Here is a 21,271-nt window from a genome sequence, read left to right as displayed (position 1 = left end):
AAGTATAGCCTAACCAATTACTTAAACATTGCTATAGTCATGTTAGAACAAATGTTATATGGTTGCGAGGCATGAGCTATAGATAGGGTTGTGCGGAGGAGGGTGGATGTGTTGGAAATGAGATGTTTGAGGACAATATGTGGTGTGAGGTGATTTGGTCGAGTAAGTAATGAAAGGGTAAGAGAGATGTATGGTAATAAAAAAGAGTGTGGCTGAGAGAGCAGAAGAGGGTGTATTATTGAAATGGTTTGGTCACATGGAGAGAATGAGTGAGGAAAGATTGACCAAGAGGATATATGTGTCAGAGGTGGAGGGAGCGAGGAGAAGTGGGAGACCAAATTGGAGGTAGAAGGATGGAGTGAAAAAGATTTTGAGTGATCGGGGCCTGAACATACAGAAGGGTGAAAGGCGCGCAAGGAATAGAGTGAGTTGGAACGATGAGGTATACCGGGGTCGACGTGCTGTCAATGGATTCAACCACGACATGTGAAGCGTTTGGGGTAAACCATACAAAGTTTTGTGGGACCTGGATGTGGAAAGGGAGCTGTGGTTTCGGTGCATTACACATGACAGCTAGAGACTGAGTGTGAACGAATGTGGCCTTTGTTGTCTTTTCTTAGCGCTACCTCGCGTGGGGGGTGGGGGGGGGAAGGAATGCTACTTCATGTGTGGTGGGGTGGCGACGAGAATGGATGAAGACAGCAAGTATGAATATGTACATGTGTATATATGTATATGTCTGTGTATGTATATGCATGTATACGTTGAAATGTATAGGTTTGTATATGTGCGTGTGTGGACGTTTATGTGTATACATGTGTATATGGGGCGGTTGGGCCATTCTTTAGTGTTTCCTTGCGCTACCTCGCTAACGCGGGAGACAAAAAATAAAGCCAAGCCTACAGAGATAAACTCTCATGTTAGGATGGAAGTGAGATGACATAAAGGAAAAAAAAAATGAAATTATAGACAAAATGCACAAAAATATATGTAAGATAGAGAACTAGGTATAGCTCAAGCAGTGTGACTAGGAGTTTGAAAGGGAGTTGACTCTAAAGTAAGTCCTGCAATTCATTTTGCAAGGGAAGGACTTCGAAGATGAGGGAAAATGTGAGCGTTAACAACGCAGCACAAACCAAAACAAGCAGGAATAGGCGGACTCTGTACAAAATCTCACCTAACTTTCCCTTGATGCCGAAATATACCTTAATCTTAAATAATATTATAATTGTCGTGGACTTCCGCCAAAGGATGAACAAAATAAACACTGTGAGTTCAAAACTCTCTCTCTCTCTCTCTCTCTCTCTCTCTCTCTCTCTCTCTCTCTCTCTCTCTCTCTCGTCTGAAAGTTCGCAAAATTAGGCTCTCAACATCTTACCAAGTCCTCTAGGGACTTTATACAAAACCATGTAATCATTCACTTTCAGTTGTCACCAAACAGCTTTCTTTCTGTGTGATAGCCCGGGGCCTGCGCGCACGCGGGCGAAAACAGACGTCGCCAAACATGACCTTTATGAAACACAAGATAAAAGTTTACGTCGGCTTTTACAAGAGACCTAAATGAAAGTTGCCAGAGTGCTCTTGATTTTTTACCCTTGTTTACGCTTTCTTTTCACACTACCTAATCCTACATTTCCGTCATCTCCAATGTTCCATGTATCGTCCAGCGCTTGTGTGATATTCGCCGATATGTGTGAAACACGATAATCACCTCAAGCCACACACGCACACACACAAACTGTGGACTTGCGAGCGCGACCACACGACTCCTTCATTAAGCTGCTAGACACCACCAAGCGAATTATATTCAGTAGATTCCACGCCTTACCTTATTATAACTGGTCGTGGGTGCAAACGCCTCCTTCCCTACTTTCCCATGATCGACACACACACACACACACACACACACACACACACACGTCTACTCAGCACCCGAGTGAGCACAATAATAATGATAATAAACTTCTGGAGAAAATAAGGGAGAGTTTCCGTCCTTAAGAGGGCCACAGATGGGGCGAGAGGGAACCACAGGAACTTACAACACCCGCAATATATATGTATATAAAAGGCCCCAGTCACGGAGATATCTAGCTCCACAGGGAAGCCATGTCTTACATATGAAAAAAAAAAAAAAAAAGAGCCAAGAGTTCAAGAAGTACACAAGAAGGAAATCAGTTTAAGAGTTCTGGAAATGGGAAACACATGTCTCTCATAGCAAACATTTGGATTGTAGCTACTTGAGAAGACATTAATAATAATATTAATAATGATAATAATAATAATAATAATAATAATAATAATAATAATAATAATAATAATAATTATTATTATTATTATTATTATTATTATTATTATCATTATTATTATTATTATTATTATCATCATCATAATCATTATTATTATCATTATTATTATCATTATTATTATTATTATTATCGTTATTATTATTATTATTATTATTATCATCATAATGTAGAGACTTCTAAAGATTAGCGGTGTTGGGAAAGCTAACGTAAAGTTAATCATAATCATTTCCGAATGACTGATTGGTCTTCAATGGAGCCTAATGGAGTACGTCCGCTTCCCCTTCCAAAGGTCAAATCCACTGAGAGCTCACTAATAGTCAGAAAGTGACAAATTATCACACGCCTCTCAAAAACTACCCAACTTTCACTGACTCCCAAATATCACACGTAGCTCTTCTTTCTTTTTTCTTATTAATTTTCCCTCTAGTTGAAAATACTTTGTGTACAAATACCTCGATGGTATATGCCTTAGGGTTTCCCCCCTGCCCACCATATAGGGCTCGGCGCTTGATGTGGAAACCTGACCGAGAAATCTTTAATACGAAGTCTATCATCAGTAATATTACATCTGGCTTAATAATGAATGGACTTTTAAATGTCAATTTCCTCGAGTGAGCAAAGAGAAATCGGGAAAACTTAAGTGTTCTCATATTTCATCATCAAACATAATCGACCTCTTCTCCAACATTTCTTAAGGGTTTCCTTCAACACACACACACACACACACACACACACACACACACACACACACACACACACACACACAAAATATACAAAATCATAAAAACGCCATCTGGTCTCTGTGCTTTTTTACCATATATGTTTCGCTCAGCGAACCCCTCCGAACAGGTGGAGGGGAAGGTGTAGCACTCATGGACAGTGATATATGTCTCTCACCAGTGACATAAGTGAAGTGATTCAAGGCAGTGACAATAGTGAAGTGCTTCAAGACAGTGATACTAGACAGTGAAGTGACTCAGAAAACAATGGAATCATTCTCGATAGTGATACGGAACAGCGGCACACTCCAGACAGTGACACCGGAGATAATGAAGTGATACGAGACAGTGACACTGGACAGTAAAGTGATTCAAGACAGTGAAACTGGACAGCGTACTGACTTTGGACAGTGTCACTGGACAGTGAAGTGACTGAAGACAGTGACAATGGAGTGGTGACACAAGACATTGAAATGACTCAAGACACTGACACTAGACAGTGAAGTGACTCTATAGTGCCACCGGTCAGTGAAGTGACTCAAGCTGGTGACAATGGACAGTGGTGACTATAGCCATTAATAATGAAGACTGAAGACAGTGAAGTGACTCAAGTCACTGACACATGATTCACAAGACTAGACAGTGACACTGGACAGTGAAGTGACTGTTGAAATCAGAGACATTGCTCACTGAAATGACTCAAAATAGTGAATATGAACAGTGACTCTGAACAGTGATGACTCAGAAGGAGTGAATCTAGACAGTGGAATGATCCAAAACACAGAATCTAAAGTGACTAAAAAAAACGTGCATACCGGTCGTGCTCAGGGAGCTTACGTACCGGTCGTGCTCAGGGATCGTAAGTACCGGTACACTGGATTTGTATACGGCGTTACGATGGTTGTGGCAGACGATGTTAACGATGGTTACTGCAGGTCTTATGTTAAGGGGGGAGGGGGGGGGGGGACGGAAGAGGTAGGTGCGATCACGCATGACTTCCGACACACACACACACACACACACACACACCTGTCTTAACCCAACTACCGCGACAAGTTTCTCTTCAGTTTGGTATGCTGCGCTACTCTCTCTCTCTCTCTCTCTCTCTCTCTCTCTCTCTCTCTCTCTCTCTCTCTCTTGGAGATAACATCTTGTAGTAATTCATAATAACAACAACAACAACAACAAAATTACTAATAATAATAATAATAATAATAATAATAATAATAATAATAATAATAATAATAATAATAATAATGATAATAACAATTATAATGCAAAATGGACTTCGAGAGGTGGGGGATGGTGACCGTCAGGGGCGATTAAGCCTCTCCTGCTAGCGAGAGGAGGGACGGACGAGGGAGCGTCTTCAGGGCGGATCCCAGCAGGTGATTTAGCAGTTCTGATGCAGGAGATCGAACCACGGCGGACCTGAATGCAGGAGCGGGTGACGTGTTAATTATACAACGAAGAGACGTAGCTGGCTACGTCTCTTCGTTGTATATCAGCAGACTGTTGTATTTCTTTCTTGCGTCTCCCCTGATGATGTGATTATTACACGAAAGTGCACTTGAGAACTTATCGTGTTTCATTTCCCCGGGGACTCATAGGAAATACAGCGCTGGTGGCTGATTCATGTGAGAAACTGCAGAAGCTGGTGACTGAGTTTGGTAAAGTGTGTGAAAGAAGAAAGTTAAGAGTAAATGTGAATAAGAGCAAGGTTATTAGGTACAGTAGGGTTGAGGGTCAAGTCAATTGGGAGGTGAGTTTGAATGGAGAAAAACTGGAGGAAGTGAAGTGTTTTAGATATCTGGGAGTGGATCTGGCAGCGGATGGAAACATGGAAGCGGAAGTGGATCATAGGGTGGGGGAGGGAGCGAAAATTCTGGGAGCCTTGAAGAATGTGTGGAAGTCGAGAACATTATCTCGGAAAGCAAAAATGGGTATGTTTGAAGGAATAGTGGTTCCAACAATGTTGTATGGTTGCGAGGCGTGGACTATGGATAGAGTTGTGCGCAGGAGGATGGATGTGCTGGAAATGAGATGTTTGAGGACAATGTGTGGTGTGAGGTGGTTTGATCGAGTAAGTAACGTAAGGGTAAGAGAGATGTGTGGAAATAAAAAGAGCGTGGTTGAGAGAGCAGAAGAGGCTGTTTTGAAATGGTTCGGGCACATGGAGAGAATGAGTGAGGAAAGATTGACCAAGAGAATATATGTGTCGGAGGTGGAGGGAATGAGAAGAGGGAGACCAAATTGGAGGTGGAAAGATGGAGTGAAAAAGATTTTGTGTGATCGGGGCCTGAACATGCAGGAGGGTGAAAGGAGGGCAAGGAATAGAGTGAATTGGAGCGATGTGGTATACCGGGGTTGACGTGCTGTCAGTGGATTGAATCAAGGCATGTGAAGCGTCTGGGGTAAACCATGGAAAGCTGTGTAGGTATGTATATTTGCGTGTGTGGACGTATGTATATACATGTGTATGGGGGTGGGTTGGGCCATTTCTTTCGTCTGTTTCCTTGCGCTACCTGATAATAATAATAATAATAATAATAACAATAATAATAATAATAATAATCAGCGTTTTGTTGCACAAACTAAACCCTACAGAAACTTGAAGAAACAGCTTCAAAACGAGCAATAAATCTCTCAACACTGGAAATAAGAACACCAGAGAGAGAGAGAGAGAGAGAGAGAGAGAGAGAGAGAGAGAGAGAGAGAGAGAGAGAGAGAGAGAGAGAGAGAGAGGATAAAAAAAAACCCACTTCCCCTGTATCCCCTGCGTGTCGTAGAAGGCGACTGGAAAGGGGTGGGAGCGGAGGGTCTGAAAATCCTCCCCTCCTGTTTTACTTTTCCAAAAAAAGAAAAAAAAAAGTAACAAAGAAGGGGGGGGATGTCAGGATATTTTTTTTTTCTTCTTCTTCTTCTTCTTCTTCTTCTTCTTCTTCTTCTTCTTCTAAAGCTCAGCTATCTGTTCTTGACGCTAGCTCGCTAATGGAGGAAATGGCGAATGTATTCGGTCAGAATCGCTGGCATCATCCGGGTTCCCTCCCCAACGGTCACAACGGCGCGCCAGCTAACCTCAGCTTCCAAATTCCCGCCGCAATTTGGCGGTCGCGTTTTGACTAATCTTATCTGGAGGAGTTGGAGGTGGGGAGCGTGAGGGGAATCAGGGGGAGTTGGAGGTGGGGAGGGTGGGGAGAATCAGGAGGAGTTGGAGGGGATGGGGGAATCAGGAGGAATTGGATGTGGGGAGGAGGTATCAGGAGGAGTTGGAGGTGGAGAGGAGGTATCAGGAGGAGTTGGAGGTGGAGAGGGGGGGATCAGGAGGAGTTGGAGGTGGAGAGGGGGGGGGGATCAGGAGGAGTTGGAGGTGGGGAGGAGGTATCAGGAGGAGTTGGAGGTGGAGAGGGGGGGGGATCAGGAGGAATTGGAGGTGGGGAGAGTGGGGAGGAGGTATCAGGAGGAGTTGGAGGTAGGGAGGGAGGTGGGAATCAGGAGGAGTTGGAGGTGGAGTGCGGGGAATCAGAAGTTGGAGGTGGGGAGGAGGTATCAGGAGGAGTTGGAGGTAGGGAGGGTGGGGGAATCAGGAGGAGTTGGAGGTAGGGAGAGAGGGTGTGGGGAATCAGGAGGAGTTGGAGGTGGGGAAGGGTGGGATCAGGAGGAGTTGGATGGGTGAAGGAGGGAATATCATGATACAATTTCACAAGCCATTGACCTGATGTGTTTGTTGGCGTTCACCAAGCACAACCGCGACGAATTCAATGCCACAACTTGCAAAGCCTTGCCTCAGTGGGGGGCGACATCGACATTACACGCGTCCAGTGTGCGTTATGGGAGACTGGTGTCCACTGGGGGACAACAGGTGGTTGCGGGTGTAGGTGGTGGGGAGACACAGAGCGTACAGTGGGTACATCAGGTGGGGGAAGGTGGTGGGAAACATAGAAAGGACAGTGGGTGCAATAGGTGGAGGTAAACAATAGCTGGCGGGGTAAGGTGGAGGTAAACAATAGCTGGAGGGGTAAGGTGGAGGTAAACAATAACAGAGGGTAGGTGGAGGTAAACAACAGCTGGGGGTAGGTGGAGGTAAACAATACCTGGGGTAGGTGGAGGTAAACAATAACAGAGGGTAGGTGGAGGCAATCACACGGAGCGTGCAAGTGGGTACACCCTCTCACATCTCTCTCTCTCTCTCTCTCTCTCTCTCTCTCTCTCTCTCTCTCTCTCTCTCTCTCTCTCTCTCTCTCGTGTTAGTGGTGGAAGAAATAGAGTGCCACAATCTTTTTGCTTCCCTCCTTCTTCTTCTTCAACCACCGAGCCACATCCACCTGGCCACAGCGTGGTGGCTCCACTCCCGAACCACTTCTCCCCCCCTCCACCCCTTTTCCTTCGGGAGGCCATCGTCTCTCCACCGTGGCACGGTGTGGTACTCTCCCCTGCCGCCTTTGCCCCGCCCACCTGCGCAGGCGCCGGGGGCAGTAGGCTACCCGCCCGCCGTCCTCCCTTACTTTCTCTTATCGGCCGCTCGTGGCTCATGGCGGGCGGCCAGTGTCAAGTTCAAAGTCCCGGCCCAGCCCAGGAGTTCTTCCTTCTCCTCCCCTCACTTTCTCCCCATTCATTAGTCACAGTAATGCATCCCCCCAGAGGGGAGGGGAGGGGAGAGCGGGGTGCTATCCAACACAGCCTGAGAGGGGAGGGCATGACACCCCACCCATGGGGAGAGAGAGAGAGAGAGAGAGAGAGAGAGAGAGAGAGAGAGAGAGAGAGAGTGCCGCCTGTCAGGAGCTCCCCCCCCCGCCCTCCCCTCCTATCACCCCCTCCACCATTTGCATGACCCTGGCCTTGCCCGCCACCAACACCAAGATCAAGGTACACACACACACACACACACACACACACACACACACATGAACATGGTGCACATGAACGCGCACTTTCGTAGAACACATAATACCCTGCAACAGCCAGGATTCGAAGCCAGGACCGTCTACCACGCAAAAATGTTCTGGGTTCGAATCCTGTCTCTCTGTCTGTGTGTACATATATATATCTTCAAAGATCTTACATTTTCTATGTCATATTGAGTGACGTACTGATAAGCGAATTCGCTGTAAATATCCTGAAATATATATGTTAGCAAAAAAAAAGAAAGAGAAAAAAATCGGAGGACTTCTAAAAAGGTTTCGTGCAACGACTGATATAAAGATTATCTGATTTCTAGCACTGCTGCTGTCCAGCAGCCAAGGTCACCACCAGATGTGTTCCGATGTTTAAACCCTCTCTCAATGGAGAGCAATCTATAGGGGTGCAACCCCGTTTTCTATTGAAGATGGACTAACATAAACCACTTACTCTCCTCCAGTCTTTTTAGCCATTTTTCTTTGTAGGACACAATGCTGTTGTTACTGACCACTGGGCCTTCAGTCTACTCCTGACTGCATGCATTCCCGTTCTTAGCAATAGTCGTATCCCGTGTGGAACCACACTATGATCGCGTGAACTGATCTACGACTATTTCAGTTACAAGCGAGATATGAAGGATGGGGGCACAGCTGAGATCGAAGTGAGGAGGAGGAGGAGGAGGAGGAGGAGGAGAAGGAGGAGGAGGAGACAAATGACCAAATTTCTCCCAGAGGCGAAGCGTCTGCTGACGAAATGACTGACATTCGTGGCGGAATTACGGCCGGCAAGGGGTGGTTGAGGTGGTGACCAGCGCTTACTTACTGTCCGACACTGTCTGGTAGCCAGACCACTTTCTCAACCCCTCCACCCCAACACACACACACACACACACACACACACACACACACACACACACACACAAAAGAATGAAAAGGAGAAAATATATGACATGAAAGCAGCTCTCGAGGCTCTGCGGCGATGATGTCCAACGACAGAAAACGGAGGGACGCGACGTACTCCTACGAAAACGGAGTGGCTCTCGGACTGATGAGTGCAGAGTAAGTGTCCACCTGCACTCTAGGATATGGACGACAGAGAAAAGAAAAAGCCTCGACCCAGAATTTATTCTGAAGAAAGTACGCTTGAGTTGTGTGTTTGTGTACCAGTGTGTGTGTGTGTGTGTGTGTGTGTGTGTGTGTGTGTGTGTGTGTGTGTGTGTGTGTGTGTGTATGAGAGAGTACCAGTGTGTGTGTGTGTGTGTGTGTGTGTGTGTGTGTGTGTGTGTGTGTGAGAGCGTACGTTACGTGTGTGTGTGTGTGTGTGTGTGTGTGTGAGCGTACCAGTGTGTGTGTGTGAGAGAGCGTACGTTACGTGTGTGTGTGTGTGTGTGTGTGTGTGTGTGTGTGTGTGTGTGTGTGTGTGTGTGTGTGTGTGTGTGTGAGAGCGTACCAGTGTGTGTGTGTGTGAGAGCGCACGTTACGTGTGTGTGTGTGTGTGTGTGTGTGTGTGTGTGTGTGTGTGTGAGAGAGAGAGCGTACCAGTGTGTGTGTGTGTGTATGAGAGCGTACCAGTGTGTGTGTGTGTGAGAGCGTACGTTACGTGTGTGTGTTTGTGTGTGTGAGCGTACGTTTTATAAGGTAGTCCCGTTGGGCAGTGTGCGAGAGACAGGCTGAGCCGGGGTTAAGGAGAAAGTCGCCACTTTTCAGAGACAACCTGTATATCGCAAGTGTCTCTACAACCGCCATCACCGTCTGGGGCAGCCGGCAACACGTACATACGGTCGCCCCTCCCCTACAGGGTCCGTAACGTGGCACCCTACCTACATGGGTCATCCACGGCCACTTCTCTCAGTAGGTTACTTATGGGCGCTGCCTCATGTTTTGCCAGTGGAGGTCCTAAGCCCCTTGGGGCAAGACGGTACGGCCCTCACACGGGAGTTCATGAGGACAGAGAACAGGAGGCGGCGTGACGGTCCATGACGGAAGTGATCGTACAGAAGAGCAGTAATGTTATTCTAGACGTCCCAGTGATATTACACATAGAAACAGAATAGTTGATCTGTGGGGCAGCTCTCCGAGAACCCACCACTCCTACAACAGCCGGGAGAAGCAAGTTGAGAGAAGAGCGCCAGAAAGGACATGAAAGGTCTACTACCAAGGGTATTCTATAGGGAGGTGGAGCTTGGAAAGTCATACCTAGTGCTACAGCAGCGGACTCCGAGGTGGGGGACTGAAACATGAAAACGGAAAAGGAGGAATTTATCATGTGACTGTAAACTTAAATCAAGTGTTCTTTCCTTAATGAAGCCTCACTCACCGATGGCTGCATATCGTTAAGAGAATCTGCCTGGTCGTGATTTAACTACCTTGATAGTACTTCAGTTGGCTGGTCACATCGGCGTTCTACGACATACTCTACACCTTAAGAAACCTCTGCCTGTGACGGTGGGACGTGTCTTTCCTCTTAATTTCACGCCGTTAGTTCTGGTCGTCGAGATTCTGTCCTATATGAAGCGACTGCTGGATGTTACGAGGTCGAGGTTATTCATCAGGATGCCCTTCGGAATAAGAGCTTGGCCCTTGAGGTCTAAGGGCTGTCCCGTCCGGCTTACGGGGGCTTGAGGGAAACCATGGCCCTTAGAAATCCCCCCACACCCCCTCCTACCTGGACTCCTTAACTTATTCCCACTGGTGTCAACGTTGACAACAGCTCTCCCGACCACATCATCCTCCGGGACACCCATACCAACGGCCACAACTGCACCGCCGCCATTCCCAACCCCATCAAGCAAACCAAGACCGTGGCGACTGTGCATCAGTCCCGCCTCCAATCATGTCCTATCCCCTTCGGTCTCCATACGCATAAGCTCCCCCTCCAGACTGTCCTATCCACCAGGATTTTCCGTGTCGCCCTGGACGATAAAACCAACCAGGAACACGGCAGTACTGTCATCTAATCCTCCATATATCCTTCATAATACTCGTAGGCTCACGATACTTGGACTCCCCAGTGCCTGAACCGAAAAACATACAACACAACTTTCATTCTTCCCAGACTCTTCTTCCTTCCTGGATCTTCAGTCAATCCACCACACGACTGGAGCTCCTACTAAAAGGTGCAGAGTGAGAAGTGTTGGGCCATCCTCGGTCCCTCTAACACCACCTCTGAAGAGGCGCTTTATACACCGCTCTTCCCACATCTCTCCTTCAACATTTGCACTAATCTTGATTAGCCTCTTATCTTCCACCCGGGCAGGTACACCCACCTATTCCCCTTGAAATGCCAACATTGGCGCTCTGGGACGCCATTAGTGATCTTCTTTGTACCTCTTCTACGTTGACTTTCTTTGGAATCAGCCCTACTCCGCGGGCTGGGATGCCTCCAGCTGTGCTGACTGTATAGCAGAGGTATTTCAGGTTGGGATGGAGTCCTACGTCCGTTTTCCTTCTAAACCTTTACTCCCATAGTGATGAGTTCATGGCTTCTTCACTGATGCCTATCATATAAGAGACAGAGTGTATTGGGCCACAGAGTTCTTCCCCTCTCCTGAACCTTGTTCCACCTTAATCTCTACTTAGAATCACTGCTGAATCCAGCATCCCGTCCTAAACAGCAAGAGTGCTGATTTGATGTTATCTCTCTGGTCCTTGACCAAAAGCATCTCCAAAAACTCCTGCAGTGCAACCTTTTCCTCCTTTTGCCCGACCTACTCAAAAGACAAAGTCACTCTGTTTGGCACCTTATTTTCCTCTAACGCTGTTTCTTTTTTTTATGATTCCACGTCTATTCCTTCCCCATCACCGCCTCCTACGAAACCTATGATCTTTACTTTATTTCCCTCGCATAAGATTTCCATGGCGCTCTCCTAGCTGCAGCTCCAGGCCGCTGGAGCCGTGCCATCTGCACACAGCAACTGATTCACCGCACAGCCGCCGCCTTCCACCCTACCTCCCTCCAGTGGGCTGTAGATCAACTCCTTGCTCTGAGACCCATGCATTCACCACCCCACAACGCCCCATCCACACAGCCGTCGCCTTCCACCCTACCTCCAGTGGGCTATAGATCTGCTCCTCGCTTTAAGACCCTTGTATTCACCACCCCACAACGCCCCATCCACTAACAGATTAAACAGCCACGATGACATCACACATCCTTGACGCAAACCCATCCTCACCGAGGTCCACTCAACTTGCTCTCGTCGTACTGACAAACATGCCTTACTGCCCTAGTAAGAATTTCTTATTCCATTCCCATAAGTATTTCCCATATATGTATATATGTACTTAAATCACCGTTTCCCGCTTTAGCGAGGTAGCGTCAGGAACGGACGAAGAAAGGCCGCGTTCGCGCACATCCATGCTCTCAAGCTGTCTTGTGCAATGCACCGAAACCACAGCTCCCTATCCACAACCCGTGCATCACAGACGACTTCCCATGGTTTCCCCTGGCCGCTTCACATGCCCTCGTTCAGTCCAAAGACAACATGTATACATAAGGATTAGCATAGGTATTACTGCGCCTGCTCGAGGTTGCACCGCGAGTGAACAAGTCACCTTTGGCAAGGCTGTATCATTGGGAGCAAAGTCTCGTCAAACGAATTTTCACTCTAAAGGACTCCACATTCCCCTGCTACTGGAAGTAGCACGGCCTTAGGCCGCAGAAACCTGTGGAAAGAGATCCTGGGTAACACCAGGACTCTTTCTTAAAAAAAAAAAACTGGTCTCGAGATGATAATAAATAATAATAATATGATACGGAACTCCTCTCTCTCTCTCTCTCTCTCTCTCTCTCTCTCTCTCTCTCTCTCTCTCTCTCTCTCTCTCTCAGAGAGAGTGAGAGGAGAGAGTATGAAAGAATATTATGGCCCTAGGCGGCCATCACGTCCCGGATGGCCAGCTGACCCACATGTGCGTGTCGCGCGCGCCGCCGCAGACTACAGCAGTCTTTCTGCACACTCAACACCTGATCTACAACTAAACAGTTCACCCCGGAACAGCAACAACAACAACAACAACAACAAAAACACGAAATTTAATTATATCTTGTACATAAACCTTCATTTGACATATGCAGTACTGGAGTAAAATATTCCGCACTGGATATTTATCTCTCTCTCTCTCTCTCTCTCTCTCTCTCTCTATATATATATATATATATATATATATATATATATATATATATATATATATATATATATATATATACATATATATATATATATATATATATATATATATATATATATATATATATATATATATATATATATATATATATATATATATATATATATATATTGCCCTAAAAACTTTCACATGTTTTCGTAGCGTCATCTTCACATGAAAGTGTAATCAATTCATCGTTCCTCCCTCCCACAGATGCAGTTCGCGCGGGTGTTGATGGTGACGCTCCTGGTGTGGGCGGCGCAGGCGGGGAAACCGGCGGCGGAGGACGTCGTGGAGAGACCAGCGTTGTCTGGCGAGGCTGCTGAAGGCGTCGCAACACAGGCGGAAGAAGCCAGAGGTGTGGACGCCACGTCAGGGGAGGGTAGAACGCCTCGGCTGGTGTCGACCAGACAGGGGGTTCCGGGTGGTGGTGGGGCTAACATGTTCTCTAAGACGCTCAATGCTTTGAACCCGGTGCCATACCTGCTGGGAGGGTTGAATGGCTTCCGGCAGGTGATGCAGCACCGGTTCTACCCCAACCAAGGCATGCCCATGAGGAACCCTCCAAGGCCGCCGAGGTTCAGGGGAGGGATGAGGTTTGCGCACCACAGTGGTGGGAAGCATCCCTCAGGTGGTGGTGGTGGTGGTGGTGGTAATGCATGGGCTGCTGGTGGTGGCTTTAGCGGTGGTAGTGAGGCAGGTGGGAACGCTGGTCCTGTCCAAGGAAGAGAGAGACCGATCCACCCTGACTTCCAGGGGGGATCAGGTGCCTCCTCCTCCTCTTTCAATGCCCTCCGGGGTGGACCTCAGATAAGGCGACCCTCTCCTGACGGGTTCTTCGCTAACTTCAACACTCATAAACCTAACACCATCATCGGTGAGGGGAAACCAGGCACTCACGCCAGCATCGGCAACACTAACTCTCTTCCCTCGCTGTCCGCTGGGACTTTCTCTGGCTCCAACGACTCGCCTGAACCCGAGGAAAAGCACACGCGAGTCATCAACATTCAGGTGCCCGATGAGATGCAGAACTTGACCATTGTCGAAATTAGTATGAAGGCCAACGGCGACGTCACCATTGGCAGTAAAGAATCCCACAAGAACTTCTCCCACGAATCCTCGGGTCATCCTCCTCCTCCTCCTCCTTCTCCTACCTCCTCTCCCTCTGTAAACACAGAGGATGCCTTCGCCTCCCTATACCCTTCCTTGCCCCCCGGTGTGGGCGACATCTTCGCCGAGGACCAGCGGCTACACAGCTTCGACTCTGAGACTAACCCTCACGAGCCAGACTTCTACACTACTAACCCGGAGGGATTCATCAGAGTGAATCCTGACTTTCAGGACTTCCTCCCATCTACTCCCTTCACCTTCGACTCCATACAAGACATTCTTCGCATGCAGTCTGTGGGCGATACTAACCATGCATTTGGGCACAGAATGCCATACGATTGGAATTTACTCACTAGTCTCAAAGCCAATGTACCCAATAATGAACATAGGTCAGTTCCGTTTTCAAAGTCATTTTTGAGAAACAGTCCCATACCATATGTTCCAGCTGATTTCGTCCCAAAGAAGATTTCAAATAGTGTTTACTATGTTCCTATTAGGCTTTCCTCCTTACGACCAAGACGTTTCTCAACAGGTCAGACTGGGTCATCATCGGTGGCCAGTCAAAGGCAGCGCAGTAAGCCTAAGGAAGAGGTCTCCCCTGTGTATTATATTGACATTACTCTTCCAGGCAACCGAGGTGTCCCTCCCTCGATCAACACCTTGAGGCTAAGGAATAAGAGAAGTCTGCAGTACGACGGGTGGTATCCCATGGACGTCAGCAATCCCATGGCAGATGACCCCACGGTCGGGTATCAGCCCCCTCCACTGGAGAGGGTCCACTTCAGCAACGACCCCATGCCCAAAAAGCCCATGTATCCGGTCAGGCCCGAGAACCCGCCAGTGTTCGTGGTGCGGAGCGAGCCCAGGCAGCCGGAGTACCACTCGGTGTACGGCACGGAGAACGTCGAGTACTTCCACATCCATCCGCAGACCAACACAGTCAGGGCCTTCCGCGCCCCGTCGCAGAGCGTCGGCGCCTTCCGCTTCGTCCCCGCACCACAGTTTGATAGCCAGCAGTCGAGCCCCAGCTCCAAACCGCACACGGAAGCTTTAGAGAACACTTCCAAAAGCTTGGAGGCGTATGCCCACCTGTTAAGAGGGTTCGATTACCTAGACATTCCAGCAAAGGAACCCGGCTTTGCGGATAAGTCGGACACTTTTCCCGGCAGACCTGCAGGAGGCAACGGGAGGTTCCCCGACCAGGCCTCCTACTACGACGTAACTGACGAGTACGACATGGAAGGTGCGTTTTCTGAAATCCATTCAACCACTGTGGCGAGACCCAGTCACGTCTTCCCCTTCAGCCGCGGGGATCGCAATCCTGGCTCTAGCAAACGGCCTCATATTCACGGCCCTCGCCACAGGCCTGACCCGCCCAGCAGGCGGAGCGACATCCCACCCGTGAGGGAACAGGAGGACAAACCCGACAGACCCGCCCTCCACGAACTGCTGGGGAACTTCCCCCAGGAATCTCAGATCGAGGAGGCGCCATTCCTAGGGTCGGCAACGGATTCCGCTGGGGCATCGTTCGTGCGGGAGATTCCTCCACCAAATTTCCGTCACACATTTCGACGTACTAACATAGGTCAACCGTCCGAAGATCCACGCTCACCCCAGAGAGGGAAGCGCTGGAAAGGCCACCTGGAAAACGTCCCTGGTTCCTTATTGACACGCGATCGTCAGACAGAAAACGGGAACCTTCCATCGCCTCATACATCCAGCCCGAGACTCACTCCGGGGATGAGAAGATACACTACCGGCCTTTCGGCCCCGTCTCATACATATCTAAGGCGGGGAGTAAGACGTCCGGCTCCCACATACACAACCCACACCTGGACGACCACATGAACTCCTACAAACCCACCCTGACGGCCAACAGTCTCTCCGAACTCCTTCAGATCTTCCGATTCACCCACGTGACGGATAAACCGGGCGAGAAGGACGCGACGGACGAGCCAGTCACCCTCATCCGTGAGTTTCGCTACACTCGGCCCACAGAGGTACCACCTACCACCTTCCCCCCGCCCACAGAGCCTGGAGCCAACAGGACCGCTCTATCTACTAGCTACAGATACACTCCATCGCCTCCCGGTGACTCGACGACAGAAGCTGGAGTGACCAAGAAGCCCGGGAAGAGGCACTTCGATGCCGTGGCGGACACGAACTCACTGGACGGGTACCTGTTCTCCGACTCCGAGGCCAATCCAGAGTACGCCCACCCTCAGGTCCGGCCGAACGTGGTCGTGGTGCGGAGTAAGGACGCAGACGTCTCTAAGGGCGTCGTGAAACAGAGCTCGAGGGTGAGCGTCAGCTCTAGCAGTATCTTCAGGGGCAGCTCGGTGACACCCGATACTTTTGAGGAATTGGAGATCATCTACCCAGGACCTCCTCCAAAGGGGACCACGGCGGCGTCTTGGCCGTTATACATCATCCACCAGGGACACTCCAAGGTCAAGGTCTTTGGGATCAATTCAGCCGAAGAGAAAGGCCTCGAGGACTCTGGCTTCACCGATATCTACGTTTTCCCCCCGACTGAGCCTGCAACTGCTACCACAAATGTACCCGCGGGTACCGCTCCCCTCACGACAGCCCCCGTTTCCACTTCCACAGCCACCAGTCGTTCCAACTCTTCTACCGCTATCAAAACCACCCTTTCCTCCACGAGCACCACTACTTCCTCCAAGAGAACGTCTACCACCCTCTCTGTCACACGCTCAACCACCACCCCTCCTCCCACGACACCCTTTCCAGCAGTAGACGACCCTGGCACCATCCCCAACACGGATGCAATCCCGACCACCACCATCCCCAGCACCGCACCAGTCACGGACTACGGTCACGTACCCAGAGAAGCCACCGACGAGCATGACTACCACGATCACGACGAGTTCGGTGTCCCCGACCTGGCCTTCGGCGAGGACTACCACCCCGAGGGGTGGGAGAGGCCCTCTCTCAGGCTCCCGAGCCCCTCCGTCGCCCTGTCCGACCTGGCCCGGCCCACGCCTCCGCCACCCACCGGGGCGCCGGATGCCCTCGTCCCGACAGACCTGGCGGTGGCGAGCCTCGAGTCCTCTACTGACCGACTCGGCGACGCCACGGAGGAGACGCAGACGACCACCCGCTCCGTCCGAGGACCTGTCGCGCCTACGCCACCTCGAGACGGACCGAAGTCCCGCTACCAAGGACTCGCCGGACAAGCCCATCCCGCAGCCCAGAATGGAACGGATCACAGAAGTGGCGGCTCAAACGTGACTGTGTCGCCGATGCGACTGTTCCACTTGTGTGACACAGAACAACACATACGGGAGTTGAGGTGGAGGTGACTATGTCACTCCCCCACACTCTTTCCTCTGGAAAATACATATGAACACACATATACCTATGTATTTAAAGACAGTATACCTGATTATTTATATCTCTCCCCTCTCGCTTAAGTGTTAACCATGTACCACTGTCCAAAGATAAATTAAAATACCGCTTAAGAGTTGCATGCTTAACTATAAGAATACGACATGAACTAAATTAAAATAGATGTACTGCATCCAATGATGCCAGTAAAAAAAAAATGAAAAAAATAATGAAAGAAAAATTACTAAGACGTTTCTTATCATTTTCGACCTAAGTCTCTGGGTTGATAACAACGACTAACAGTGTGGGAATAAATAGAAAAATAATAATATTACTTAGAGCCAAAATTGATTCGCGTACAGCTGCAGCGATATTCATTTTTTTTTTTTCTATCTTAATTCTCGCACACCTTCGTTTGTTCCCTGCATTGTGAGGCGAGGCGTGGCCTACGAGGAGTGATGTCACGCGACGTGGTGACGTCAATCAATGTAGCGACGTCATTCGGTGTAGCTCCAAGATGATCATTGGCTCATCTGGTTGAAACGTCTCATCCAGACCTTGAGGCCTTGATTCCATACCAATGGCTATTTATCACGATCCTTTAGCACGACGGTACGGCCCTTTAAGCACGACGGTACGACCCTTTAAGCACGACGGTACGACCCTTTAAGCACGACGGTACGACCCTTCAGCACGACGGAACGCCCCGTGTGTATGATGGGCCTTGGCCTTTGACCTAACCCTTACGGGTATAGTCTATCGTACTGCGGTCTATCGTACTAAAGGGTCGTACCGTCGTACTCAAGGTCGTACCGTTCAGTTCATGAGGCAGTCCCGTCGTGCTTAAAGGAATTACAGACCTTCATATATATATATATATATATATATATATATATATATATATATATATATATATATATATATATATATATATATAATGGTGTTCCAATTACAAAGTATGAAGACTTTACTGTTAAGAATTTGTTTAATATCACTGTAATGTATGTCATGAAACAGATCACTTGAGAAATACACGAAATAAATACATTGAGGTTTCCCATACGAAGGGATGCGTTGTTCAAGTGTGGTTTTGTACGGTCATTAACACAGTGGAAAAGTTCTAAGTTAAATATTTGTAAGACAACAGTCATCCAGGCACCTCTGAGATCTTCAAATACAGGAAGGAGTCTCTATTGTCCCTTTGAAATGTTTTTGATAAACCTTAGAATATAATCTCCCCTCATTTGCATACTGGGTCTACGAAGGCGATGTATAATTTACAATGGTCTGTCATTTTTATTCTTAACCATATCAGAATTATACGGTAAGTCTAGAGAGAAGAACTGGAAACGATAATTTTACGTGGTTTCGTATGAATCCCTTTCCTAGGGGAGGGAGAGAAGACAACACAAACTGAGTGAAAGTGCTGAATACCAGGCCAAGACTGGCACTGTGGAAGTGGTCCATCCCTTCCTCCAGCAGCAGCCACGGCGTCCACGTCAGGAGCCGTGGAGCGAGTATACAAAAGCTTGAGCCGCCTTGAGCGCGGCCCGGCTACCATCCCGTTGAGCACGACGTCGCGCTCAACGGAGTCGTAGCTAGAGTTGTGATCAAGAAGGATCTGGTCCTATGCCCTTACCAAACGCATCACTTGTATTTCTATCATCTACGATCCGCACGTAATTCTGACGTGTCGTCTCCCTCCTCAACAACTGACCATCTAGCATCATAATTACCGGTAAAGTCTTGACAAATCAATATACTATTTGAACACATATAATCCATACACTAGGTAACCTCAAATCAAATATCATAGGTAGCAAGTTTCTATATAGAGAGGTTAGGTTAGGTTAGGTTGAGAGGCGAGATGTATCAAATGGTTGCAATCGAAATTTCCACTGTAAATGAAAATATTTACATTAAGCGATGTGCATTGTGGCGCGTCCCAAACCCCCCCCCCCTGTAAACATGTCTCAAGTGAGAGTAAATACTTGACACAATGCCAAGTAGAAAACGCGCGCAATGAAAACGGGATTCTGAATGACGCTTCCGTGGGTCTGTCTGCGTCGACTTTTGCCTAATATCAAAGCTCGGTTTATATGAATGGCCATGTGTGCAGCAGGCGATACATCCTGCTGGGTCTTGGGACGCCCCTGGAGGTGTAGATAGTACGGCCACACTCCTGTGTGGGGTGCAGGTCACCAGTGTTGTTCAAATCCACTAAAGCCTCTGCGTCTCAAGACCTCTTAGCTATAATAGACTCGTTGGTCATTCATAACTCTGTATAATTTGTACATATATAAACACACACACACACACTCACACACACACACACACACTCACTCATCCCTTTAAAAATACCATAGTGTAGTTTCTACAACACTGTCTCAATATTCTAATGATTTTCTTGTATTCATGAGTGATATAACTTTGTCTTCGATCTGTAAATTTTTATAATATTGTTTGATGTTTATTGTTAGCATTACTTCTGTCTCCATCCTGGAATAAACGTTTAATGAAATACAAACTTTTTTTTTCCTCTCCCATCGCAGGGTACTTCACGAAACAAAGGCTGTCTCGACACTCACGGTGTTACGAGTGTATATAAAGTATATATACCATGTTTCAGTATATCTAAATCTATATATATATATATATATATATATATATATATATATATATATATATATATTTATTTATTTTATTTTTGCTTTGTCGCTGTCTCCCGCGTTAGCGAGGTAGCGCAAGGAAACAGACGAAAGAATGGCCCAACCCACCCACATACACATGTATATATATATATATATATATATATATATATATATATATATATATATATATATATATATATATATATACACGCCATTTGCCCCCACTTATCGACGAACCCTCAAGGACGACGATGAAACAAAATTGATGATCCACTAAGAAAGGCCACTGCAGGGAGCAAGGAGTGAAATGGACAGCCACTGTCGGCCGGACCCAAACTACCGGCACGATCTCTCACGTAAGGTCAGCACTAGCTAGTTAGGTCCACACTAATCTAACCTTACTTAATACAGATTAGGGGTTTGGGGTAGCTCTTGTCAGTCTGAAAAACAAAACAAACACGCAAGACGACGACTGAGAGTCCATGATACATGCAATCTTCCTTTCCCTTCCAAGGAACATCTCAAGTTGCATCAATGTATTGTTTCCCTTTCATATTCTAATCTTTCCCCCAACGTTTTCCCTGGTCTTCATATCCTACTTTATAGTCTGGTATTGAAATCGTAATACGTCAAAGTACTTTCGACTGATTTGAACTACAATATGTGAATAAGTGGTATACTTAAGCTTGAAAGAAAATTCACGTTCACATTCCAACAACTATACTATACATTAATTCTCACTGCAGTTTTAAGTTTTTAACTTCAACTGAATTCGAGACTACAAAACAGCTTGCTTACCGGACAAGAAATGGTTGCTGCTATTTTTCCATGGCAATTTCATTCTATCCGTAGGTAGTGTTTCCTCGTCCACTGTCTGGGTCTGTAGTAACACGATGGACGACACACTTTCTCACCATCATAGTTACAGACGTTGGAGGTCAACTTTTTCGCCATTTGTCGACCTTGTTCATGCGTCTGAAAAGAATGCGATTGGAAAAAAAAAAAAGTGGGGGTGGAGAGGGAGGGGATTATTCCAGAGTATCTTACTGTGCTTTTCACTGGCTGACTAGAAA

At 47.6% G+C, this 21,271-nt stretch overlaps 1 protein-coding gene across 1 annotated transcript in view; it reads left to right on the top strand.

Moving 5' to 3' along the window:
* Positions 1–20,062, top strand: part of LOC139758831 (uncharacterized) — a 134,991-nt gene extending 114,929 nt beyond the window's left edge. Inside the window, 3 exon segments of the mRNA XM_071680676.1 lie at positions 13,303–15,805; positions 15,808–17,258; positions 17,260–20,062. Coding sequence (XP_071536777.1) covers positions 13,303–15,805; positions 15,808–17,258; positions 17,260–17,451 — 4,146 coding nt within the window. The 3' untranslated portion in view covers positions 17,452–20,062.
* Positions 20,063–21,271: the final 1,209 nt, after the last annotated feature.

Source organism: Panulirus ornatus, chromosome 31 (genome assembly GCF_036320965.1).
Source record: "Panulirus ornatus isolate Po-2019 chromosome 31, ASM3632096v1, whole genome shotgun sequence".
Classification (NCBI taxonomy): domain Eukaryota; kingdom Metazoa; phylum Arthropoda; class Malacostraca; order Decapoda; family Palinuridae; genus Panulirus; species Panulirus ornatus.
This window is presented reverse-complemented; position numbering and strand designations above follow the sequence as displayed.